The sequence below is a fragment of the Malurus melanocephalus genome, unplaced genomic scaffold, assembly GCF_030028575.1.
Source record: "Malurus melanocephalus ecotype Western Australia unplaced genomic scaffold, MMel_1.1 scaffold_106, whole genome shotgun sequence".
Classification (NCBI taxonomy): Eukaryota; Metazoa; Chordata; class Aves; order Passeriformes; family Maluridae; genus Malurus; species Malurus melanocephalus.
Genome location: NW_026623338.1, coordinates 91,759 through 117,251, shown reverse-complemented (window position 1 = coordinate 117,251; position 25,493 = coordinate 91,759). Strand labels below are relative to the sequence as shown.

At 38.6% G+C, this 25,493-nt stretch overlaps 1 protein-coding gene and 2 non-coding genes across 5 annotated transcripts in view; all 3 read left to right on the top strand.

Annotated features, from left to right (window-relative positions):
• Window positions 1-3,200: 3,200 nt before the first annotated feature.
• Window positions 3,201-25,493, top strand: part of NAP1L4 (nucleosome assembly protein 1 like 4) — a 28,205-nt gene continuing 5,912 nt past the window's right edge. The window contains exons 1-15 of one of the 3 annotated variants that reach the window (XM_057369233.1): window positions 3,201-3,313; window positions 7,210-7,241; window positions 8,362-8,422; window positions 9,878-9,979; window positions 10,912-11,053; window positions 11,159-11,245; window positions 12,826-12,945; window positions 13,520-13,591; window positions 17,187-17,326; window positions 19,198-19,343; window positions 21,188-21,210; window positions 21,828-21,947; window positions 22,237-22,266; window positions 23,551-23,607; window positions 24,770-24,807. In XM_057369233.1, coding sequence (XP_057225216.1) covers window positions 3,216-3,313; window positions 7,210-7,241; window positions 8,362-8,422; window positions 9,878-9,979; window positions 10,912-11,053; window positions 11,159-11,245; window positions 12,826-12,945; window positions 13,520-13,591; window positions 17,187-17,326; window positions 19,198-19,343; window positions 21,188-21,210; window positions 21,828-21,947; window positions 22,237-22,266; window positions 23,551-23,607; window positions 24,770-24,775 — 1,236 coding nt within the window. In that variant the 5' untranslated portion in view covers window positions 3,201-3,215 and the 3' untranslated portion in view covers window positions 24,776-24,807. Of the gene's footprint in view, window positions 3,314-3,777; window positions 3,959-7,209; window positions 7,242-8,361; window positions 8,424-9,877; window positions 9,980-10,911; window positions 11,054-11,158; window positions 11,246-12,825; window positions 12,946-13,519; window positions 13,592-17,186; window positions 17,327-19,197; window positions 19,344-21,187; window positions 21,211-21,827; window positions 21,948-22,236; window positions 22,267-23,550; window positions 23,608-24,769; window positions 24,808-25,493 lie in introns of all 3 variants that reach the window. The other 2 variants (XM_057369235.1, XM_057369236.1) reach the window with 2 other exon arrangements.
• Window positions 11,449-11,575, top strand: LOC130575420 (small nucleolar RNA SNORA54). The gene has a single exon (XR_008965562.1). It is a non-coding gene; the product is annotated as a small nucleolar RNA SNORA54 (small nucleolar RNA).
• LOC130575419 (small nucleolar RNA SNORA54) lies at window positions 14,768-14,888 on the top strand. The gene has a single exon (XR_008965561.1). It is a non-coding gene; the product is annotated as a small nucleolar RNA SNORA54 (small nucleolar RNA).

The window sequence follows — 25,493 nt, the reverse complement described above, 5'->3', positions numbered from 1 at the left end:
ATTCCCTGGCAATCCCTCAAGGTGGCACTTCAGTGAATTCCACTGCACTTGCTTAGTGAGAGACCTGGCAAGCAGGAGAAGGAAATGCAACAGCAATGGTCTGCAGTGTCTTAGTCATCTGTCTCACTCAGCCAGAAAAAGGTAGAGGACAGACTACACAGTGTTTTAATTTTTCCTTCTTTTGGGGTTTTTTTAAGGTCATGTATGCATACACACTCTTAGGGAAGCCAATCTGAAATATGAATTTCTCTGTATTATGAAAATTAAAATCCTCAAGGCAAGATCTTTGAATTTTAAAGTATTTTAATTTTCTGGGACATAGACCTCATCTTGCTCCTACAACGTGGAGCTTTTCATTTCCCACCTATTAAAGAATTTATTCAGAGATGGCAAGGGAAGATAAAAGAGTGGTGTTTCTGTTTTTAATTGCACCCTTGGCTGAAGGCCAAACTTGGCAGCAGCAAATTTTGTTTGTCTCTTGCTCATAGTGTGCCTTTCAGCCTTTCTGATGTGAATATTCTCATTAACGTCAAATGTGAATACTGCTCCACTCAAGAGAACAAATTCCTCCCATCACTCAGTTCATTCAGATACTGGTAGAAAAATCTACGAATTGTTCAGTCTGAACTTGATGCCACCAGTCTTTTCAAAGACTTTCAACTAATTAGTGCTGATTACATTTATGTTACTCTCTTTGACCTCTTTATCCCAACATTTTTATTTGCTGTCTGCTGTTGCACAAAGGCACTGATGCATTTTAAGTGTGCAAATATGCAGTTTGCTGCCACATATAGTATGTAAAAAAATAAGTTGAAGGTAAGTTTAAGCATTTTTAGGTGGTGGTTGTTGGACCAACTTTAGCTGCCTCTTAAATTACACAACTTCTCCCACACAAATATGGGAAGGAATTTTACTCCACTCTGATTTCACAAGGCAATTTTTATATGTACCCATGCGTAGTATTTAACATGCCTTGAGACAGAACAGATTAATTACGAAGCTCATTAACTATTTAGTACCAAGACTCTGCTTAGTAATGRTCAAACTTCTTCCTTCCCTGCAGGAGAAGTCATTGACAGACTCAGTCTTGTATCTCAGATTAGTCTGTGAATGTCTGGCATCTCACCCAGTGAGAGCAGTTTCCATTAATACCCACCCAAGGGCAGAAGACACAGACAGGCTGAGATCTGTAACTGGCATTAAACTAAGCTTTCTCTCTCTCCAGTGYCAGGTGCATCTGTTTGGAAGCTCTGGCACAATCCCTTCCCTCAATTTTGGTTCTTCAGGCTCTTGCATGTGAGGCTGGGTGTTTAAATCGAGCCAGGGTGATTCAGCAGATACCCGTTTGCAGCTCTCTGCAGGGTAGCAGCRTCTGACAGCAAGATGACTCCACAGATTGTGCTTTATCCACAGCCCTGAAGTCTAGCAGTGTGCTACAAGAGGTTAGACAACAGTCAGCAAAAACACCTCATTGATCATGGGGGATTTAATRCCTTTGGAGACAGGCACTAAAACTCAAGGGTGTGAGGCAATTGAAATGTGTGTTTACTTTGATATACGGGCACAGAAAGGTGCAGCTAGATAACATAGCAAAACCTCTCTTACATCTTTGTAGGAGACAAAGTTCGGAGTTTGTACTCAGCATCTGAGTGGTTTTTGACAAAATSGAGATTGACAGAAAAATCTTAAAAGAATACTTGATAGCTATGAGGCAGCAGCAAGCACRAAAGGGTGGAGTAGGATAAACCCTTATTTCAGAGTTCAGTATGCACTCCTTTGAAACACTGAGAATCAAGTGTAGCCACTTCCATGGAAAAGTTGCCCCAAAATTAAGGATTAATGGCAATATGAGTAGGCTGTTAACCCACTGATGTTAGAAAAAGAACTTGGAGACACATGGAAAGGGAGCTGGAAGCAAAGTAAGGAAGGGGAACTTTTCACTGAACATGTCCTCTGGCCCACCAAATCTGTTTGTTYGTGCAATTTACTACAGTACTCCTGCAGTTCTTTCAAAATTATCTCATTTTTAATTACAGTATAGGTATCTATTTAATTAAAGATTCCGTAGTTATTCCTGTAACCTAAATTCCTACTGAATTAATCTAACGTCAATCTATTGACTAGTTGTTAACTTCTAAAGTATTAGTCTCATTGCTTCCAAACACTAGTCATTAATTGCAGAAATCTGAGCTGCAGACCTGAAGAAAACAAGGGAATCCCCTGACAGGAGAAAATGGTTAGATTTTTTTTCCTATTGAGTGAAAGATGACTAAAATTCTGGAAGTGGCTCCAGCTGTGGAAATTGCTCTATTCCGCTGCTGCTTGCAGACTGCCATGCACTCAGAACCTGGGCTGATGGAGGGGTTTTCTTGGCTTGTTTAACAGGGAATTGTGTCCGAGCAGAAGATGGGCACTGCTGCCTCTGGGTTTGCTCTGGAGGAGCCGGAAAGCAACACCACATGGAACAGGCCAGGCATGGCGCCTCAGAATCTGCATGGATRATCTCCCAGCATRGATAATCTTAATGACAAATTGCAGTTACGGAGACATGGAGAGATCTCGCTGGGATTGCTGAGACATGGTGGGATAGCCCACATGGCTGGAATGTTGTCATGGACACCTGTGTAYTTTTGAGGACCAGTCAGAGAGATGAGGTGGTGGAGTYGCTYGAGCTCTACACACGGACAGATGAATGAGTTGAGAGTTTATGATGAGAATTAAGGGCTGATACGATGACACTGTTGTGGGTATTTGGGTCAGGGCCCCTGGTCAGGAGGAGGAGGAGGTTGATGAGGATTTCTATGGGCAGGTGGGAACAGCCTCACAGTCACAGGCTCTGGTTTTCTGCGGCACTCCAGCCACCCTGAGATTTGTTGGAGGGACAGCACGGCCCGGGACACACAGTSCAGGAAGTTCCTGCAGATTACTGATGATAACTTTTTGCTGGAAGCGCTGGAGAAGCCAAGGAGGCTGAKGGTGTTGCTGTCACTTTAAAGACGCGGGCACGCGCCCTCCCCCGAGCCCCGCCCCGCCCTGCATCACGCGCTCGCCCTGCACGCGCCCGCGGCCCCGCGCGCCCCCCGCCCGCGCTCTCTGATTGGCCGAGCGCCGCGCCGCCGGACAGTCAACATGGCCCGCGTGCGGCGTGGCGGCCGCGGAGCCGCCGGGACCAATCAGCGGTGCCCTTGCTGAGGGAGRGGCCCGCGCGGCGGCCAATGGGACGCGGCCTTGTTGGCGGCGGCGCTGCCCGAGCGAGGAGGCTGCGAGGAGCCCGGCGGCGCTGCGGCCTCTGCGGCGTGAGGGGCGCGGGCAGGTAAGGGCGGGCGCTCCCGGGCTCTGGGCCCTGCGCTCCGGGAACCCGGCGGGGACAGCGGACGGGTCGAAGCAGCGCGGGGCTGGGGATTCTGCCTGGGCCCGCTCAGGGGCGGAGCACGGCGGCGGCCGCAGCCGCCCGGCGCGGAGGGGTTTGCGGCCGGCCCGCGGCGGCTCAGGTCGGTTGGAGGAGTTGGACCCCAGGGAAGGGGGCCCGCGGTGCTCCGTGCCTGGCGGCGGGGAACGCAGAGGCTCCGGCCGCATGTATGGCCGCGCTTGCCTGGCAGCAAGCCCGCCCTGTCCCCGCCCTCCCGGGGGAGCGGGGGAGGAGGGCGGGAGGGCTGTTTGTGGTGAGCGGTGCCCCCGGCGCTCTCACGCCGCCGTGCTGGGGTTGAGTCAAGGCCTTCGCCGCTTGGCTGAGGTGCGATGCTTTCGCCTGACCTCAGTCTCGGTGTTCTGTTCCAGCAGTGTGGCGAGTGATTCGGGGCGCTCGGTTTTCCRTTCCGAGTTCCCTGTCTGCCAGTTGAGGACCTGTTTAAAATTTCCTCTGCTGCTGCAGTTGTTTACTACGCGTGATACTGGTGCCCGTAGGATTTGCCAGACTCCCTTCCTGTAACAGCTGCTCACGAGGCTTCAAAATGTAAAGGTAGAGAAGTGATTATGGGAATTACAGGGAATGATAATATAGGAAATTCTGAAACCAGAATCACTAGGCAAATTTTTATGACGTCATCTCTAAACAAAATAGTGTTCTTGTAAGGAAATTTCCGAAGTGAGCCTGAGTATTGCTGATGTGCGGGGTAGGTTAATGAGTTTTTCTCAACTATTTTTTATTGATCTGTTATTATTACCTTTTCACAAAGTGGCAGAGTTTACATTTGCGGCTTCCCACGGGGTTGCATCTCAGTGGCTCTAAAACGGAAGTTGTAACTTTCCCTTCTGATTTGTTGTAGTTACGTAAAACACTTAACAGCTGTGGGCAGGAGTCTTCCTGTGAGTTSAGGAGCCCTTCAGTTTCCTGCTTTGTGTTTTAGTTGTGTTTAGAAGATYTGTACAACAAAGCGGAGAAGATTTATTCTGTGTACACTTTTATTTACGAGTACATGCAACCAGTGTATAGATTTTTCCTTTGAATTTGTGTMCTTCAGGATATTGTCCTTTTAATGAGCTCTTCCTGTCCTAGTGTGTGTCAAGTTTACAGTTTCCTGCAGTTTTAAGCGACTGATGGTGTGTCCTTTGTGCCAGGCAGGTTGCAGGAGCAGCCTGCTGTGTAGCTCAGGGGCTTGATCTGGTCTCCTCTGTCCCCAAAGCTTCGTCTGCGTGAGCCGTTTGAAAACGGTGAACTGTCCAGAAGAAATGAGGCACTGACTTGGCCTCTTAATGTTGGTGACCATAACGATAATAACGATGCCTTCTGCTGTTRTTTCATTGGGTTCTGACAGCTTTTTCAAGCCTTCATTGGCTGTAAACTGAGCTCACTTGCTTGGAGAGGGATGAAGATGATGSACATGAAGTGCTTTGCAACTGTACCTTTTCAACCTGGTGTGCACTTTTATCTCTAAAATTTCCTTTTGCTCCCCTCCCCTGCCCTCACCAGCTTGTCCTGAGTGTTTTGTGGGTGAGTCTGGTGGTGAAGTCAGTGCAAGACATCTGGAATGAAACTGGGAATCACAAGCTGCTTTCCAAGGAAGTTGCTTCTAACTTTTTATTGATATACTTGTTTTTACTTTCTAGTTGTGAAAGGCACAACTTTAGGGAGTGGAACAAGATTTAAAATACATATTTGCACCAGGGAATGGTGTAGCTTTTTCTTGTTTTTCTTTTTTTTGTTGTTTCTTGTTACTTGGGTGAATGGCTTTTGTCAGAACATGCCCAGTTCATGTCTATTCCAGTGGAGGTGAATTCAACTGCTATTAAAACATGATTCTACGTTTTCCAAACACAAATGAGGATCTGTGYTCCCTCAGCAGGCTTGAGAAGTAGTTCCCTGCAGGAAATACAGCACAAACAGCCTTACAGAAGAATTTATATGTGGAGTAAAGTCTTTAACCATTAGCTCTGTCACTGAGTCTAGGCTGGAAGYCACAAGTCTTTGAGGATAATTTTTAAGTAATGTGAGTCTACATTTTTAGTTGCTTACTGTTRCCTCCTCATATAGTGACTGGGATCATATAACTTGCTGGCTGAACTTTGATATTAGGTTAATTTGCTCTGGTTTACCTTTTTGATTGTATCTTTTTTCCCCCCTGCCTTTGGTTGCTGTGGTAGGAAAGATTTAATTTATACCCCTTTATTTCTTCAACTGTAAGGTTGTAAAAATCTTCTGTTTTGCTCCAGCAGATGTCTGCTGGCATTGCTACTTTCTCTTGTGATGTTTAAGGCAAGAGGAATTGTTTGGAAATAAATCTGCGTGAGCTGGTGGAACACCTACTCTGCCAGCAGCCCCTTTTGTTTGTTCCTGGGCTTAACCTGTAGCATGGGCTCATGGGCTTATTTTGGAGATGTAAACAACTTCCTGTGGAATAATCTGAAGATTATTGTTAGTACTGTCAAAAATTATTAAAGCTTTTCAGCTCTATTTGAAGTGGTTGTGAAAGCGTTGCTTTTGCAGCTTAGAGCAGGATTCAGCATTTTCCAGATGGAAGAGTTCATGCAATCTCTGGGCTGCCGCTCAAGTTGGCATTAGCACTTAGGTTCTTCTTTGGTAGCCCTCTATTGGAAGCTGGGCCTGAGATCAGGGTGTTTGGCYTTCACAGAATTGGAGAAATTCAACTCTTACAAATGATTGAAGCTACTTTTTGTTCTGAATCTGACTTGCAGACTAATGTCTGCTTTCTTGAAAGCTTGGTGGTGGAAAATACMCACCTGTGCTTCTGTATCGTAGGTAGTGATTACTGGAATGTGTGATCAGCTGTTTAAAATGGGGGTAAAAAACCCCAAACTCTGTTACTAAAATATACATATGTTGGCTGTTTCACTCCAGAAAGAAAAGAATAGCAGAGTAAGTTAGACAATCTGGCTCACTCTGGTTTCTCAGGAGAGCTAATTTAGATATTGGGGGCTGGGGTAGCTGTGCTAAACTTGGTTCCARTCATTGTTCATAATGAGATTTTAATTTCTCTCTTTCCTTTTCATTTTCTGACTCCTGAAAAATAAAGTCAAGGCAAATCTCTATGTAGGGGATTTTGCTTTCCTAGCTACTGTCAAAACCCCTTCTCTTCCCTTCCCTTTTCTTGGCAAATAATTTTCTTCAGTGGTTTTTTTTTCTGTTTATCTAGCAACAGTTTTAGGCACATTGTAGAGCAGCAGAAGCAGYTACTCGCAAAAATAACTGATTAGACAGTGAAGTGAAACATATTTTTATGCTTGGGTGATAAAAGATAAAAGTCATTTGGAAGTTATTGTAATTAATTCATTTGAACTTTCATTGTTTTCAGCTCAAGTATTCTATATAGGCAGAGATTAAAAATTCATTATGTACAGTGATACTGTCAAGGAACTAGAAAATAATACATTTATGCCTTCCCCTTTGTTTTTTTTTGGTTTGTTTTTTTGATAGAATGCAGAGCTAATTTAGGAAACTATGGCACTTGTCTTCAGACTGAAGACCCTGATTGAGTAGAAATGTGTTAGTATCTGAWATACTTAACAGAAAGAAAAAGTTCTAGCAGGGTTAAACCACCTGACAGACTGTTAAAAACTGAACAAATTTCAATTTGGATTGGGTATTGTGGTAGTTATTTACTATGGAGGATTATGCATGATGAATTTCTTAGCAAAACCAGAAGYTGTTAATTTGTATTGAGGTTTTAAACATGACCTGTTCTATTTTCATCTTCTGTTGAGGTAAACAAATTATTGTTCAAATATTTTTAAGCACTGTTTTTCAACTTGCAGGTGGATACAGACACACAGATGGCAGATAACAGGTATGTTGTTCTGTTTTCCTGAAATTAARTCAAGGTAGTTAGAGCCAACTGTATATCTGGTCTTCTGCAAGAGGATTTTTTGGGKTTTTTTTAACCTGTGAAGTGTGGAGTCCCAAACTTGGATAAGAGTAAAACRGTAATATTTTCTCAAAGTGTTCTAAAGAACTGAAGACAGCACTGATCCTCAGTGTTTCTCTAATCYGTGTAATTTAAGCATGCAAAAGCCACCTTTTTTTCTACTCTTTATAGTGTTTTTGAACAAATAACAGTGTTATGGAAGTGCTGCAAATCCATATGAGCTGCTGCTCTTCTGAGGCTTGCAATGCTGGATAAGCTGGTCTGTCCAGTAACTGATAACACCCATTTTCATATGTGATATCTCTTTTGGTGTTGTGTCCGAGTTAGGGCTAATTTCAGCAGTATCACAAATGTGCATTTTGTGACCTCTAAACTGGCAGGGAGCACARGGAGCTGGCTGGCTGTTGACTCATGCTGGGCCCTCTCTTTCTCCAGCACAGGAAGTTTAATGGAAGATGTTGTAGCAGGGAGATGGGGACATGGTGTAGAAGTGAATATTGTAGTCAAAACAGCTTCTTAGAGAAGCTTGAAACAGCTTTTATCTCCTGTTCATCTTCCTTCTGGACCTGCATCCTTTCTCATGTTTTTCTTCATCACTTACACTAAAAGTGTCTCRTATTTTCATTTGTGAGTATAACATTTTCCTGTGCAGTGTCCTTCTATACATGAATGGCCAGCCATTCACTTTCTGAGATGAATTTATCTGTCAAAGATTTTTGCTTTGAGCTTATGATGTTTTGTTTTGATGCTGGTTTGTTTTTTTGTTGGGTTTTTTTTTTTTTTGGCCTTGCCTTACCTGGTACCTATTCCTTACCTTATCTGGAATAGGATGAGTTATACTCTGTTCATCTTAGGAGATCTAGTGTCATGTCCAAAACTTTGAGTTTTCACAAGTTTGAAAACATAAATATGTCTTTTATTGGCATACTTATCTATAAAATATGTCTGTAGCAAACTGAAAATTCAGAATAATTTATTCTTAAATGTTAACATTTTTGTAATGTAATGCTATTTTAATATGTCACCTTTTGAATTCTTTTAGTAAAACAGAAGATACTGCTTCAGATTCCCTGGAGGCTGCTAAAAATGCAACCAACAAAAAAGGTAAAAAATACATTGTAGTAGGTAGCATTACAGAAATGGAATGAGCCTTTACAGTCAAAACTAAAGATGTGTTCACAGTTGAAAGCAAAACAATGTTTTTTAGGCGAACTGTTCACTCTCTGTTTTCCRTGTTTATTGCAGCCAAAACCAGAGTGAAGGCTGTATTTTTGTGTATGCTGTGACTGTGGTGCTTTATTACATGAAGTGATCCACGACACTTGCAATAAGGCCTGCATAGACTGGCTTGTAACAAAGTGTAGTTTTTGTCAACATAATTATCAAAATGAGCAGTTCTGTATGTATGCTGGTTTTTTACTGTCTTGTTTCTCAGAAAGTACATCTTTAGAATATGTCCTCTTGTAAGTTTTTATTCTCCAGGAGAAAGGTCTACAGATAATTGCTGAATAGTGGTTTTYAGGTTAATGCTTCTGTGTCCAGAAAAGCTACAGTTCCATTATTTCGCCAAATATTCAAATTTGTAATCTATGGTGAAATGTGTTTCATATATGTGGTCACTGAATGTTCTTAAGGTCTCCCTCATTACCTTTTTTTGTTTTTTTTAAGAAAGCCTTTTGACTGGCACTTGGAAATCAWATGAGAACTGGTAGACACCAGAAGAATTATCTGAATAATTCTTACAGTCAAGTTGGATTGCAAAAAAAACCAAAAAAACCCCAAATAAATAAGAAAAGAAAAGCAACACGCAACCATGTGAAGGCTTCACCATTTTAGTGCTGTGCAATTTATTGGGTTTCTTAATGTCTGAGGAAAAGAGCACTGAGAAAGAATGGAAAGATGTGAAAAGCAAAAGTCTTCCCACCAYGAAACCCTGCATGGATATTAATAGGGGTTTTTAACTCCTAACCAGAAGCATTTTAGATCTGACCTCCTGTGAAAATAGTCTCTGTGAAGTGTTGTGATGATTGAGGAGTTGTACAGGTTGTAAAATCAWCTTGATGTAAAAAATCAGTAGTTTTCAAGGTCACAGTGCTGTGCTGCTTTGTAGTACAGTACACAATGTAATTGACAGGTTTTCTCAGGAGTCACGCTAAGTGGAAAACAGATGTCTTGGAAGTGTAATTCAGTGGTTCTCCTTTTTCAAATTTATATGTGGCTTTTAAGGTACAGCTAATACAGAGGGAGGATAAAGAAACTCCTGTTTTGCATTTTCTTCCATAAAGGGAAACCAGGAAATTTGCTTATGTGGTCGGTGTACTACTTGCTTGTAAAAGCAACTGATGGATTTGCAAAGAAAAAAGTGCATTCACTACCCTTGTCCAACTTTATATTCCTGACATCTGGTCCTGAAGTAACTATGTTATTAGTCAACTACAGTGGTGTTATTTGAGGTGTGAAAATAGTGAATATTTTTACTATGACTTCTGTAAGACATTGTATGACAAAAGCACTATAAATCTATGCAGATTGGCTTAAAAGTGGTTTCCTGTCTTCATAGAAAAGCTGGCAGACCAAGTGATGCAAAATCCACAGGTCCTCGCAGCTCTTCAAGAACGCCTTGACAACACAACGCTTACTCCTTCAAGTTACATTGAAACGTAAGTACTGGACGTAATAAAATTCTTGAAAGAGTGAGGGCGTAATAGAATGTTATTACTGTGTAATTAAGGTAGGAATTTAGAATAAATGATTCACTAAGAAAAATGGTTGACTTAACCCATCATAGTGGCTTACTTCTGGAAGAGTCAGGTTTTAGCTTACACAGAATTGCAAAACCAAAATTTTGTCCAGTTCAGTATTTTCTGTGGCCATTATTTTTTGGGATAGAAATAACTCCCCATCCCTCCTTTGTTTCCTTCTGTAACCCTTGTTCTGACAGGGCATGTGGTACACTGATTGATTGATGATTTCTATAAGATTGCTGTCCAGGATTTAATGGAAAGCTGAGGACCTGTCTACTCCTAGTTTGAAGCTTAGTGGTTTATTGACTGTAAAGTAGATTTAAATGTTGCCTTTAGTAAATACYTAAGCTTTTATTTCCTGACTGAGAACAGCTGGTTGTAGACCTCTTTTTAGAAAAGAAGAAAGTTCTATAAAGAGTTCTTTTTACATGGCTGTATCTAAATGTTTAATCACTTAAAGTGCAGATTGGCAGTCTGTGCTTTCCGAGTGTGACTTGTGAACCAAAACTTTCCCCTGTAGGATGCACAATTCTTATTTTTCATAGATGGATCAACACAAATCTAGTCTCAAAGTTTAGGTATAAACAAAGGTATTAATTTCAGATCTCTGAACTACACGGGGAGGGTAGTGGCCCCAGGGAATGGAACAGACGATGACACCTTTGAGAAGAACTTGGGTAGGAGAGGATTCTTTCAACTTTTTGRAATAGGTTTTGAAGAAACATGTATGTTTGACATAAGCCTCGTATTTAAAAATTGCACGTCGTTATGAGCAGCCTATATTGCAGTAATATGGGAAATAATGCTGAGGCAACTAACTTTTAACCTTAAATAATTTTGATTTTTAGTTTTCCAAAAGCAGTGATAAGAAGAATTGATGCCTTGAAAAAGCTCCAGGTGAAGTGTGCCCATATAGAAGCTAAATTCTATGAAGAAGTTCATGATTTAGAGAGAAAATATGCAGCACTCTATCAGCCTCTTTTTGATAAGGTGGGAAAACTGTGTGCATAATTTTTATTTCTTTGTTTCTATCAATTCTGGTTGCATATATATAGTTTTATATCTTTAATTACCTTCTTGATTTTTTTAACACAGAGAAGAGAGTTTATTAATGGGGAAGCTGAACCCACAGATGCAGAGGCAGAATGGCACAGTGAAAATGAGGAAGAAGAAAAACTGGCTGTGAGTACAAGCTGGATCAGGAACTACAGATATATCAGATTGTCAGAGCTGAATTCCTGTTCTTGCCATTGAAAGACTCAGCTTTTGTGTTAGGAATGTGTTCTGGTGATKGATACACTGCTCGATCCAGTGAAAGCTTCTAAACTGTTAATTTAGCCTTTTTTCAAATTTGTAACTGGAGGGAGTTGAGGAGTTGCCTTTGCTGGCACTGTTCGTAACCTGTTAACAGCATCTTCCTGCTAATGGGTTCCATTCCAGTGCTACATGAAACCCCAGGATAATAAAAGGCTGGTTGGTCCTCTGCCTGTGCCCATTATTTTGGGGACATCATTAATTTTAATTTTCATAAATACAGGTTAGACACTTGTCACAAAGTCATAAAACAGAATTGATCTAATAAAATGTGTGCTGGCTGGTGGATTCCTACTTGTCTATTGAGTAGGAGCTGTCCAGGTTTAGGGAGTATAATATAGTCTGTAGGCTGCCTGTTACTTTCCCAGCATCATTTCTGGAGATGTGTGCTCAGGCTTTGTCTCAGAAAAGCGACCTACTTGGAAAACTGTTTGCCATTCTGTCAGGCTTTCTTTGCATTTTTTTCCTTAGCCTGAACTTCTTCTGGTTTTTTTTTTTTGGTTTTGTTTGGGTTTTTTTTTTTTTTGTGTATGCTGTTCTCTGTTCAAAATGAATTGTTTGTTTTTACTGATCTCCTGAGATTTAGCATGACACAGTACTCCATGTGCGTGAACAAAAAACATTCCTTAGGCTTTGTGTAAATACAGCATTGACAAGCTCTATTCCACACAGTAAGATCAGGAGCGTGTCTAGATGGGAAGGTAAACTGCTGCTTCATATTCTTGAAACTGCAGCTTCGTGTTCTTGGTTCCTCATGATCCAAGTTATTGCCAAAACATCCTAAATACCTGCTGCTACCTAGTGGTGTAAAAGGAAAGGTGCAATACAACTAATTCAGACTGAATTTCCAGGGTTGTTTGGGATTGAGAAATTATTTAGTCATTCYTTTTTATAACATTTGACATCAGTTATATGGAGGGCATCCTGTTTTTCAAAGCAGTAATAATGATACAGTGTAAGAATGAAAAATACCCATGAAAACCATCTTTACCGAGTAGTCTGCAAAATGGAGAAGCTAAAACAGCATTTCAGAGGGTGAAGTTTTATTTTAAATTTTTAGATGAAACACTCTATGTGGCTTATAGAGCTACAGAAATGAGATTAACAGAAAAATAGAAGTGCATTTTTATTTTTTCTGTTTATAAAAAGATAGAAAATGTTTTAATTATGTTTGTCAAATCAGTGAAGCTGATACATGATCTATTTAGTCTTCATGTAGAAGACTTTCAAATGAGTTGAAAGTAAGTCTGAATTAAATGTATATATKTTTAATTGTGTAAATAAACCTTGTATCTCTTAACTTCATTTGCAGAGAAAAAAGTAGATTTCAGATGTTCCTTAAATACAGCTTCAGAGATGCTAATTGTTTTGTACCTCTATATCTGTGTTTATTGAATATATAAAAGTCACAATTTAATTTCTCAGATGTTTCTGTATTTCTTTCCCAGGGAGACCTGAAAAATGCAGTGGTAATAGACGAAAAAGCGGAAGAGACAAATGTCAAAGGAATTCCAGACTTCTGGTTTACTATCTTTAGGAATGTAGATATGCTAAGTGAATTAGTACAAGTAAGTTTCTGCTCTGAAATGAGCAGCTTCTGTTGTGTTAAATGAATTGCTGCTTCTCCCATTAACAGTCAATCCTTGTGGAATGTGTGTGAGACACTGAATCTTTGAGGCTTTGGAATCCCTGAAGATGCTTAAAAGGCTTATGATGGACAAGCGTTTTTAGTTTAGTCCATGAAGGATTACTTTTGCAAGCTGTAAGAATACCTGTGGATTGGTTGAATTCATGTTAAACAGTTTATGTAGTTATGCATGCACTTGTATTAATTGCTTTTAATGCTGTTGAAGAAAAATTCCCTGGCGTGTGTCTTCCTGTGAATCTCACTAGCAATAAATACCCTGAATGAAGTTACTGTATCTTCAGTAATACATCCTGGMAGCTTTTTTTACTGACGACAAGGCCTAATTGAGAATTTGGCACATAGTATTTGCAGCTATGATTAAGAGATTTAGATCCAAATCTTTACTTCAGCTGAAATTGTTGAATTAGTTGCAAGGTTTGATTCTTTCTTTAGAAGCGACTGTTCTTCTAAATATTTCCTGCTGAATAGAATTTTACTTTTTTTTTTCTTCTTAGGAATATGATGAACCTATCTTGAAACATCTGCAGGATATTAAAGTCAAGTTTTCTGAACCAGGRCAGCCTATGGTGAGTTTTCTCTGCTTGTTTCTCAGGACTATTGTAGTAATGAGATGAACAAAATATTTATTCAAATCTCTTTGGCTGAAGTGTGTTGGGGGGAGGTTTCTTTCAAGATGATATTTTCATGCTTTGCCTTTTAAAAATTTATCTTCAGCTTTCATGACCCTTTGCTCTTCCATTCTCAGCCTGAACAGCTCTGACATTACTCTAGATTAAAATTCTGGTTCAGTTCTGTCCATTTTTTTCTTCCCTTTTTTCTCTTTTTCTCAAATTCTAGTATAGCTGTTCTTGGTAATATAATTACATGTCTGCTTTTAATTTTAAAATGAATTGTGGGAAAAATTCTTGGTATCAAATATTTCAGCAAAAGGAGATGTGACTTGGTAATACTGATCAAWAATTATTATGGATACTGTACCTGTTGAAAAGGATAGCAAATATATTAGGTGGTATTTTGAAAGTGTAACTAAGGAGTATTTTTTTAGAGGACAACTTTGCTTTTTTGCTTTTTCTTGTGTATATTCAGTGCACAGAAACACAGAACTGTGTGTGTTGAAAAGAAATTGTGCTGCCTATTTAATTTATGTTATGCAGACAATGCTTATTCTTTTAATTCCCTTTGAGAGGAAAGCAAGGAGAAGGATGGAATGGGAGCCAACAGATACTTCCTTTCTGTGGCTTTTTTCCTTATATTTGGTATGTTTTGTTTAGTCCTATGGAGTTACGGTCTTCTGACAAYGTCTGAAGTAAATGCAAGACAAGATTCATTAAAGATTCACATAAGAAAAGTGGAAGGACTTTGTCAGAATAGYTTTTAATGGTTAATAGCTTTAATGGTTAATAACAAGTTGGTTTTGTTTTTTAATTCTTACTTTCTTCTGTTAGTACTGAAACACTTGAGCTGATAATAGGCAAGAAAGCAGTGTGGCAGAGAAAAACAGAATTAAGTTTCTAAAGATGGCTGGGGCTTAAGGAGAGGCCATGAATTTTTTGAAGGAAATTAATTGTCTAAGCACAAAATTAGGTATTCTAAGAAGTTTTATCTTGAAGTATATCTATTCAGTGGTATTTGAATGAGATGGGAATAGATTTTTTTGCCTAGATAATTTTTATGTTCTCATTCAGCTTTGTTTTATAGTACCTTAAGTTGAAGAAATTTTAAAATAATGCGTTTATCTGGTCTTGCACTGTTCGTAACCTTTTGACAGCATTTTTCTGTAAATAGGTTCCATTCCAGTGCTACATTAAATCCAATAATAGAAGGCTGACAAATTCCTTGTCCCTTCTGTATTTGGAGACAAAGGATGCATTTTTAACTGCTTGAGTGAAACCTGTTCTCCAGCTGTGTCTTGCTGTCTTATCTGCAGTTCTTTCTCTGTTGAAAATTGGTGCAGCAGTGGTAGCCTTGTACTGTAAGCAACTTCACATATCCAATATGTCATAGGTGCACCGATTCTGCTGGGGATTAGGTTTTGCTGCTTAAGAAATGCATGATAATTAGGAATTTTGTGATTTACTGTTGACTGAAACCAATGAACTATAGTTATGGTACTCCAAAAGTGGATTTACATGACTGCAGTTAAAGTGCTTCAAAGACCTGTTTGTTGTAGCCTGCACATGGAAACTTTTATCTGCATGAAGCATAAGTGATTCCATTTCTATTGGCTTTTACTTATTTATAATCATATGTATAAACTTACGTGTATTTTAGAATTATAATTTCTRTTTACATATTTATTTGGACATCAGGATCCCAGGTTGTATTCAGACCTGAATGATGCATCTTCATAGCTTAAAAAAAGGAAGTTTTCTTGTTTTGAACTTCATGAGAACATAGCTGATTAAAAAAAACCCCAGAGGTGTTAAATAAAGAGTACTGGAAAGGTTATTGCAACACTTCAAATATTATGTGAAGCTTGGTGCTTCTTGCCTCCTAATTAGCAGGTATWCAATGAAATGCTGAAATGCAGTCTGTGCAGATATTTTTGTCTTGCTAGCCCTTGGGATCCTGCATRCTGTTGTGCCACTGGTTGGTTATTTATAGGCCCAGTGATGTTTTATGGGATTATTTGGGTATGAATGTTCGTCACTGGTAGTGGATAAGCTAAGTTTGTAACTCTTCCCCTGAGCATGTTTGCCAGAAAGAGATTAGCCTTAGCTGAAGACAGCCTCCAAACCATACAGCTGTCTTGAAGTGCTTTAAAGGGCAGTAAAATAGGCAATGTGAGGTCAACACAGATATTCCAGTGTACTGCTGGGTCCCACTGGCTTCCTTTCCTTAAACAGTGAGCGTGGGGTTTGGGAGGCTGCTGTTGCCACTAGTCTCCATCACTCCTTAACCATTATCTTTGCAGATTTCAGTCATGTGAGGAGATTCATGGGGTCTTGGGAAGATTAAGGGGCCTTTGGGARATGACTAAGGAGTAAATATCTGTGATGAACAGGCTGTTGTCCCGAGTTATATTTATCTTGTCTGCACATTAATAGCCTTTAAAAAGAGGATGGCAAGGCAGGCTTGGTGACAGCAGTYAGTTTTCTGAGTCTGAAGAATGCCTGGGGAAGTTTATTCAGGGCTAGTCTTTTGGCAGTTATGTAATCTGTTTTGTATGCAGATTAGGGCTAATTCTTAAGGCATATTACTGAGGAAGTAAATAAAATATTTAASGTAACTGTTACACATGCTGTGGCTGGGCAGATGCTGGGAGCTTTGGCTTTCAGCCCTTCTGTTGTGCTGAGCTGACCTGCAGGCCTTTCCCCCCTTCAGGTGTCTAAATCAATGCTGCAAAAGCCTTTATCCTTTATTTCCTCTGTTCCAAGACAGATAGAGTTTTGATTTACTTTAAAAAGTTCATAGTTGATCCTGAGTGCAAAGTGAGCATATATAGCATTGTGCAAGCAGTTCAGAAAGCTTTACAGGTCAGAAAACTGATGCACTGTTGATGCTGTGTGTTTCTGTAACTGGAGCCTTTTGTTCTCCATGTAACAAAATGTTCTTCGAACAGTTTTTGGGTGCCACCAGAGGCTCAAACACAACCTGCTTCATGAAAAACCTGCTTCAAGCTGTAACCTATTAAGACATGTTGGTTGTAGGATTCAGTTTATTAAGTCAGTGTTCTTTTGCAGGATTTTTATTATCAAATGGAAAAAAACCCCTCTGGTTCCTGATGCAGTGTACTGTTTAAATAGACTCCTGCAATCTAAGTTTTCTTTTAATCAGAAATAAAGTCTGATTTTCTCTTTGAAATCATGATGTTAGTCATGGTTGAGGGAGTAATAGAACCACATGCTCTTATTCTAATGTTAAAATGACTTCAGAATAACAACTCCTTCATCCCTAGTACAAAGATGATGAGAGGATTCCATATGAAATGAAATCAAGATTTTTCTCAGACTTCTTAGAATTGGAATCTTAAGTCAAGTTTGTTCTAGCTTCTTGCACATTTCAAATTGGTTGACATTCTTAAGTTCCTCCTTCTGCTGTAGTTTGAAATATATATTTGCCATCAAATGATCTTTTTTTTTGTATTTTCAGGGTTTAATTAATTATGTTGATGCACTATTTCATAGATTAAAGTTAGTGGTAACATAAAATTTCTTCCAGTCTTTCTCATTAGAGTTCCACTTTGGGCCCAATGACTACTTTTCTAATTCAGTCCTGACAAAAACGTACAAGATGAAGTCGGAGCCAGACAAGACAGATCCCTTTTCATTTGAAGGACCTGAAATAGTTGATTGTGAGGGGTAAGGAAAACTGAAATTAAAAAAAGCTTCTGAAGTAAAAATGTGTATTTTTTTTTTGCTCACTATGATAATGGTCAATGAAGATAAAATTGTTGCTATCATCAAAACTGGCAGTGTTTGTAGGGATGATGATGTTAGCCTTAGCATGCAGAAGTAACAGATGCATAAATAGAGGCATATTTTAATATAGTGTACATTTTAAACTGGACACATTGGAAATGTAATAGCTCTCTAATTGAGGTAACAATCCTTTTATTTCCACATAATAAGAAAATTATTTTTAGTCATTATATTTCTCCTCAGTCTGGCCTTAGACTCTCTTGGATTATCATCTCCTCAGCAATTTTTAGTCCAGCAGGAATTGGTCATTTGTGTCATCTGTTCTTGAGGCTGGAACACACTCATCACACAATTTGGTTCTGATAGCTGTGGCTAATGCAGCAATTTTTATTTATTTATTTTTTATTTCAAAACATGTTCAGAAAACAGCTTTGGATGGTGAATTCTCATGTCTGTTCTGGAAGTCTGTTGAGTTGAATACCACATTAGAGTTTTTTGAGGGTAAAAGAATTGTTCCTTCCATCTAACCTTACCCTTTCTCTTCCTATCCATGATCTCTGCTCTATAACCAAATTTCAGTGCCAAACCAGAGCAGAGCTGACACAAAGGAAAAAAAGGCTTTTGTGCCCTATTTTTCTTAGCATTTTAAGTTTTTTTGTTTTTTTCTGTTGGTGATTATTTGGTTTTTAGGTTTTTTCCCTACCTTTTTGTAGGATGTAGGATGTGTTTTGGTGATTTAGTTTTTGGGGTTTTTTAACTAATGTTTAAGAAATGTGAAATGGTTTTTGAAAGCATCCTGACAACCTCAAAGCCTTTTTAGTGTTACATGTTGGCTTTTGAATTGACTATTCACCTACAGTGAGGCAAAACGTATACTTTATGTTTAGTGAAAGTTGTGCYGAAGTAACAGACTACTCCCTTTTGAAGAAAATTTACATTAATTACTGAAAAAATATTTTCTGTTTAAGTACTACAGAGGAGTGCTCTCCTAGATTGCTGATTTGTCAAAAGGATTTCAGTTGATGCTTTCTGATGAAGGTGTKAGATATGGTACAAGTAGAGCAGGAAAACATGTCTGACTTGTTAGACAGGTTATGGATAAAACTGGTGACTTTGGCCATCTGTCTGTAGGACAAGATATTTTTCAGACACTTAAGGGTTACTGTGACACTATTATTTCCATTCAGGAGAATTAGTCACTCCTTGTTTGCTCTGTGCAGTTTTGGGTAAAACTTGAATGGGGAGAGACTTTTCATTGGTATAAAGTGTCARTTTGTACAGCAGCAGAATGGAACTGAGAATGGAGCTCTTTTCAGCTTGATGACTTGGCAGCCAAGCACAATCTGAGCATTGCTCTTCAGGCAGCTCTGACATACACATCCAAATTATTAGGGTATCTGGAAAGATACTGCCTTGACCTGTAGTGAGAGGATGTAGTGTATTGTTTCCTAATGGTCTGAGATCTTTTTTTCTGAAATGGCTTAATCCTGTCCTTGGTTACAGAAGTCCARTTGTTGGGCCAAAGAGGTGTTGAATTATAAGTGGAATGGGGGCAGTGATTATTCTGCTAAGACAAACTTGTATAGCATTATCATTTAGGGAAATATTTGATATGTCCAACATACACATAATCTCTAGGACTGTGATCGACTTCACATCTTGTCAAGTRGATTCAGTTGCCATTGTGTGTAAARCTAGCTTTTCCCAGAGTGTGATAAGCCATCTTGGCTTTGATGTAGCTGCTCTTACTCAGTTCCTTATTTTCCYTGATGCTTTGGGTTAAAATGCTGTTTCTCACTTGCTGTCTCTAGGTGTACTATTGACTGGAAGAAAGGAAAAAATGTTACAGTTAAAACCATCAAGAAGAAGCAGAAACACAAGGGCCGAGGCACAGTTCGGACAATTACTAAACAAGTACCCAAYGATTCATTTTTTAACTTCTTCAGCCCAATAAAAGGTAAGCTTGGAAATTTAGAATTTAGGATACTTAAAATATGTTGGTTTTTTAATATGTGTATTTATTTGGCTTAAACATTCAAATTATTTATGCTGCTGCATTGTAAACTGCCTGCTTACTAGAAGATTGCAAACTGTTGCCCATCCAAACAAATCCTTTTGTTCTGATGTTATTCTGTAGAATTTGGCCAATAAGTATGCATTGTAAACMGGATTCATAGTATGGAGAGAGTCTCATGTAGCATCTCTTAAAGAAGTTGACCTGTTTTACCACAGGATGGCTCCATCCATCAGTTTGATGTTTCTAACATGCAAAAGAAATGCATTCCTTTGTTGGTCGAGTTACAGCATAGCGGTTTCATTTAAATCTCTGTGTCAAGTGAAGAACTTCCTGTAGTTTCTTTTGTGATTAATTTGTGATTCCTGATGCTCCATACATAACTTTGTCATTCTCCTAGTCTAATGTTAGGTGTATAYTTGCATATTAAACAATTAGGATGTATTCCAAAACCATTATTTTTTTTCTTGGTACATCTTTMATTGTCCTCTTCTGCAAACATAGATGGAGGAAGTAGTTCATTTTGTGGATTAAAGGGGTCCTGCAAGAAAGGTGATGAGAGGCTTTTTGTAAGGGCGTGTAGTGACAGGACAAGGGGAATGGCTTTAGGCCAAAAGAGGGAAAGTTTAGATTAGRTGTTAGGAAGGAAGGTTAGATGTTAGGAAGAAATTCTTGACTGTGAAGGTGGTGAGACACTGGAACAGTTTGCCCAGAGAAGCTGCGTTCTTGGAAATGTTCAAGGCCAGACTGAAAGGGTTTTTCAGCAACATGGTTCTCATAAAAGGTGTTTCTGTCRATGGCAGAGGGSTTGAAACTAAGTGATCTTYAAGGTCCCTTCCAGCCCAAACTATTCTGCGATTCCAGAGATGTACTCAACAAAATGGTTCTTGATTCTGTCATGGGCTATTATGAACTACCTGCCCCTCCTAATTACCACTCTAAATCCCCATATGTGTGGGGTAAGAAACATGGGATGTGTATTTCCAAAGTTGAGAGTGGTTTGGTACATAAATGTCCTCTAATTTTTGTTGCTGCTTTGAGGAAGGGATGGAGATTTGTCTCCTTTTGGTGTTATATTGTTGTTTTGAATACCCAAAGAGCACTTTGGAATTAGCTGTTTAAGATAAGACTGTGACATCTGCTGGCAGTTGATGCTTTCATTTTCAAGTGGAGAACAGACTGAGCCAAATGATCACTTTCACAGTAGATCACATGATAGTGTAGAAAAGGGAAATTACATTTTGATTTGTGTTAGGTTTTTTTGCATTGATTAGATTTTTTTATTGTTGTTGCTTAATTGGCTGGTTTTGTCTTTAAACAAACAAAACACCCACCCTGGTCCATGCTGGTTACAGTACTGGGGCACTTCTCAACAATGCTTTGCAAATTCCTGTCAAAATGTTCATCTGCTTGGTACCAGTTGTTCTGTGGAAGAGGAGATAATTTGTAGTGCTCTAGCCAAATAAAGGTATTGTATTAATATAGAAACCAAATGTGTTGGTCTGCATGCCCTCTGAGCCCATCTTTGTAGAAATAGTACTTCCTGTGCAAAAATCACTGACATCCAAATGACAGCTTTGATGCTGTGACTACAATACATGAAATTCTTATAATTTCATTTAGATGAATCTGCMTTGTCATTATAGTTTTAATAGTTATCTTGTGAAGTCTTTGTAACCTCAGTGTTTTCTGGAATGAGAAGGACTTTATACTATTTAGTCATCTTAAATGTTGAGGTGGGTGAGACTATACAAGCTTTTCTTAAATTTGTTGTCTTCTTTTTGCAGTATCTGGTGATGGAGAGTCATTGGTAAGTTTTTGAAAYGCCACAATTGCTCTTTGCCACATCCTTTTTGTCACATCTGTCTATAGTGACTATTAGGATTCATTTATCAAGTATTATGTATTGTTAYTGTTATTTTTGYTTTTGACAAAGCTGGGCTTCACCTTGATAGAATGAAAGATACTCTTGACTTTTCCAAGTAATCCATTGACTGTTCACTGTTACATGACTTGCTGATCCAAAACATCTCCAATGGTTGCTGTTGGGAGTGTCATTATTTTCCTTATCAGTGTGTGGTTGGTATCTGACTTCTTTAAAAATCAATCTGGAGCATTCTGAACAGTCCCGTAACGTTAGATGGTAGAGCCAGCCAAGCCTATGAGCTTTTTAGTAGAAGTTGCCTCAGCAGGACAGCACTAAGTAGAAAGCTGGAAACTTGTACAGAAAATCTCAGTTTTGCAAATCTAGATTTAGACTTCAGATTTTATTACAAAGTTGAGTATGACGAATGTACCTGTGACGTGAGGGTTGGTGATGACAGTAATGATGTTTTCCCAAACCTGTTACTTTGAAATATTTTCATCTGCTTCTTTGTAGTACACCACATTTGCAGTAGAAAACTCAAACTGCCTTGCCTTATACAGGATGAAGACTCAGAATTCACTTTAGCAGCAGATTTTGAAATTGGACACTTCTTCCGTGAAAGGATAGTCCCTCGTGCCGTGCTGTATTTCACTGGGGAAGCTATAGAGGATGATGATAACGTATGTATGCAATTAGCATTTTGTTTATTAGTCAGCATGTAGATAGAAACATTTTCCTTTTCCAGWTAGACTGGTGTGAAATATTAATTACATGGGAATAATAAAAAAGCCAATCCTGAAGAAATTCCTGTTACTTGGGGATAGGAAAGAATMATTCAATTTGCTATAAGTTGTTAATCTGCTTCTGGAAGGGGCTTAGTTTCAGTGTTTGAATATGCTGCACTTATTACTGCAGAAGTTTTCACACAAATATTACCAGAGCTAATTACACCTTGGGTTTCTTTTTCAGTTTGAAGAAGATGAAGAAGGTGAAGAGGAGGTGAGATGCACACTGCATCTTTTATCGATAACTGATTACTGTTGCATTCCAGTGCCAAAAATAGTTCTATATGGAACAGAAAATAGTTGTTCATAAATGCTCTTGTGCATGGTACTTTTCCAAAAGAGTTCAGCATTCATGACTCACAAAACTGTGGCTGGTGTTTCCTCTTCATAAAAGTACTTTCTGCCAAGAGCATTTATTATTTTTTTTCCTAGTATTTTGAAAGCTGTTTTCTGACACGAGTGAAAGTTTAAAGACAAGCTTTTTTTTCTAGAGTGCTGCATGATAAATATCTGTTCCTTAGACGGTAGTGGAATTCAGCTGTCAGCTTTTAATCATAATAAGCTTGAAGACTGGGTCTTACTAAATGTAAAGTAAAAAAAGGGAAGTGTGCAACTGCTCAGCATAAAGGCTTAATTTAGGCTGGAATTTCTAGTATACCAGGAACTCTGGTCCATTTGCAGTAGTGTTGTATGAATATAAACATATTGTGAAAGGCTTTGCACAAAACCCCTAAATGTTACCACACTTCAGTGAATGATCCTTTAAATTTTTTGCTTYACTGCTTTTACTATGCTGTTCTTGCTAATTTGTCAAAGGAACATACCTGACTTTTGTCAGGTTCACTATAGCAGAGTACATCAGAAGTTATCAAGCTGGTGATCTGATGTGAGCTGGCAGCATTCAGCATGCAATCTCTTTTATCTCCTTTCTTAGGCTGTTGAGTGACTTAAACATTTTTGAATTTTCATTTTTTAAGCTGGAAGTGTGTATGAGTGTTTTTAATCTATCTCCAGTGCAAGATGTTATCACTTAGATGTGTGTAAAACTGAGTGTAAAAATACTGCAAAATCCTGCACAGGGAATGCCTAGCCTGTCCGCAGTAATCTAAATAAACAGACTATTTGGAGAGAGACTGAAACAGAGAAAAAAAAAAAACCAGAAAAAAAAGAGAACAAAAATACACAGCTATTACCAGAATTCAAATTCCGAATACCTTGTTAGGTAGAAGTTTAAAAATTGCTGTGAGATTGCAACAGCAGCTTTCATAGGGTGGTGGCTGCCTTAAGCCATACGGAAACCTTTATATAATCTTTTAAAGATTTTTTTTATTTAAAACTCAGAAGATGCTGAATTCTTTTAAATCAGCCCAGTGCTGGCATCTGAAACACCCCAGAATACAGTGCTAACTTAATTTGCTGCTTTGCTTTTTGTCCATTACAAAAAGTTGCACTTTTAACCCGTTTTAATTTCTGTTAGTTTATCTCTATTTTGTCATAGGAGTTGGAGGGAGAAGAGGAGGGAGAAGAAGAGGAAGATGCAGAGAGTGACCCTAAGGTAAGGCCTTTTGTCTGCTCAGTCAACACAGACTATAATAATGAGCAGTGTAGCTAAGGGTATAATAATTTTTAAAGAGATCAATAAATTACTTTAAAAAATAAAAAAAAACCAAAACACAAACACCCTAGCTTCTGACTGCAGTGTTTTCATTATCTTCAGCACTCAGGTTTCTCTTAAAAGAGAAGTTAATGTCTCCCTCAGTTAAGAAAATGTAGGTTTCGACTTCCAACCTGCACTAAGATAATTTCCAAACTGTGTGCCTTTGTTTTTTAATGGCACCTCTGTGTAATGCTGATAATATAGTTTCCCTTTAGAAAGGTCATATTCAAATGTTCTTTGGCCAGACTTCAGTTTAGAATTAGTCTGACAAATCTCAACTAGCTTGTTTGTTTATTTTGTTTTCCTTAGAATTGTTCTTTATCATTATCCTGATGGCTGCAGGTTAAACTTCACATGTCAGTGCTTGGTTAGAAATAAAAAAAAGTCAGTCCTCAACTTTGAATTTTTAACTTTATGATACCTGGCTTAAAATTCAGCCTTGAGGGCTAAGTGTTCTTTCTGATAGGTATTTTTCAGTTCTTCAGTCATAGTAAATGCTTATATTTAGTGAAGCTGGGACGATGACAGATTTGTATTCATTTAGTTCTTAAAACATCAGCTTTCAATTTTTTATAAAGACAGATGAAAAAGTGAAAGGCATGCAAAACTGCTTGATCTTTGGATGAAAGTCTTAACAGCAGCTTGACATGTCACTCTTCTGGTATAGTTTTATACATCATTTTATCATTAGTAACTGACTTTTATCACTATCAAGAATCGCGTTGGTTTTTCTTTAATGAGAAATTTGGYATACTAAAGAAAGTCTGTCTTGTATAAAGATCAATCAGACAGGGTTAGATTGGCAAAAAATCAGTATTCTGACTGTTCTGTGGGATCGAGATGCAGTGGTGTACTGGGCAAAAGTTAGACAGCTGAGAATGTTGGTTCTACATCAGCATGTTTGTGTGAAGTATCAAATATTCTTCTAAAGGATTTGGTATTCTGTAGGGAAAAAAAGCTTAAGTTATCTTGGAACGTTATAGTTGTTACCTCCTGTATTATTTTGTACATTTCACTTTTCATCCATGCTGACAGTTCCTTTCAATTTTTTCCCATTTAGGTGTAATATAAGTCTGTTTATCATTCATACATTTCTAGGTAAGGTGGAATTCCATTCATACCTAACTACCAAGAGTCCCATTTGTAGTCATGTAATGTGGTTTGTTTTCTAGGGTTTCTGTTTTTTGGCTTTTTTTTCCTTGGATGGGGAAAAGCAATGGGGGAATGGTGACCTCAGACTTTAGGTTTTATTAGTAAAAAATAGAAAGAAATTAGTGTAGAGATGAGCATCTTTAAATGATATAATTAAAGTAGATTTTTCAAAATGACACTGCCTTCCTGGCACACTTTCTGCTTTGCCTTTGTGACAATCAAACTGTATTTCAAATACACATGATAAAAGATACTGAGACTTGTCAGACTATTTTTCCTTCTTTCTGGTTTGATGTTGCATCTCTTTAGTGTTTCTAATGCATTTGCAAACTATTTCTTAAATATCTTCTCTGCTCTTCTTAAACTCTTCTAACTCTTGTAAGTCATCAGCTTACTTAGTGTGCCTTTTACTAAGCATCTTATTTATGCTGCCTGATAAAGGCAGACAGTCACTCTTAGAAGCCTTTTCTTGATCTCTCATGATTCTGCACAGCTATTCTTGTTCTGTTTATCTGTGTCTTTATTTAAAAGAAGAAAGAAAAAGTTTCTTCTGTTGTCTACTGTCATCTTTCACCTTTCATCCCATTCCTCACAGAGAACAATGCCTGTAACAGCCTCCATACTTCCCCCCC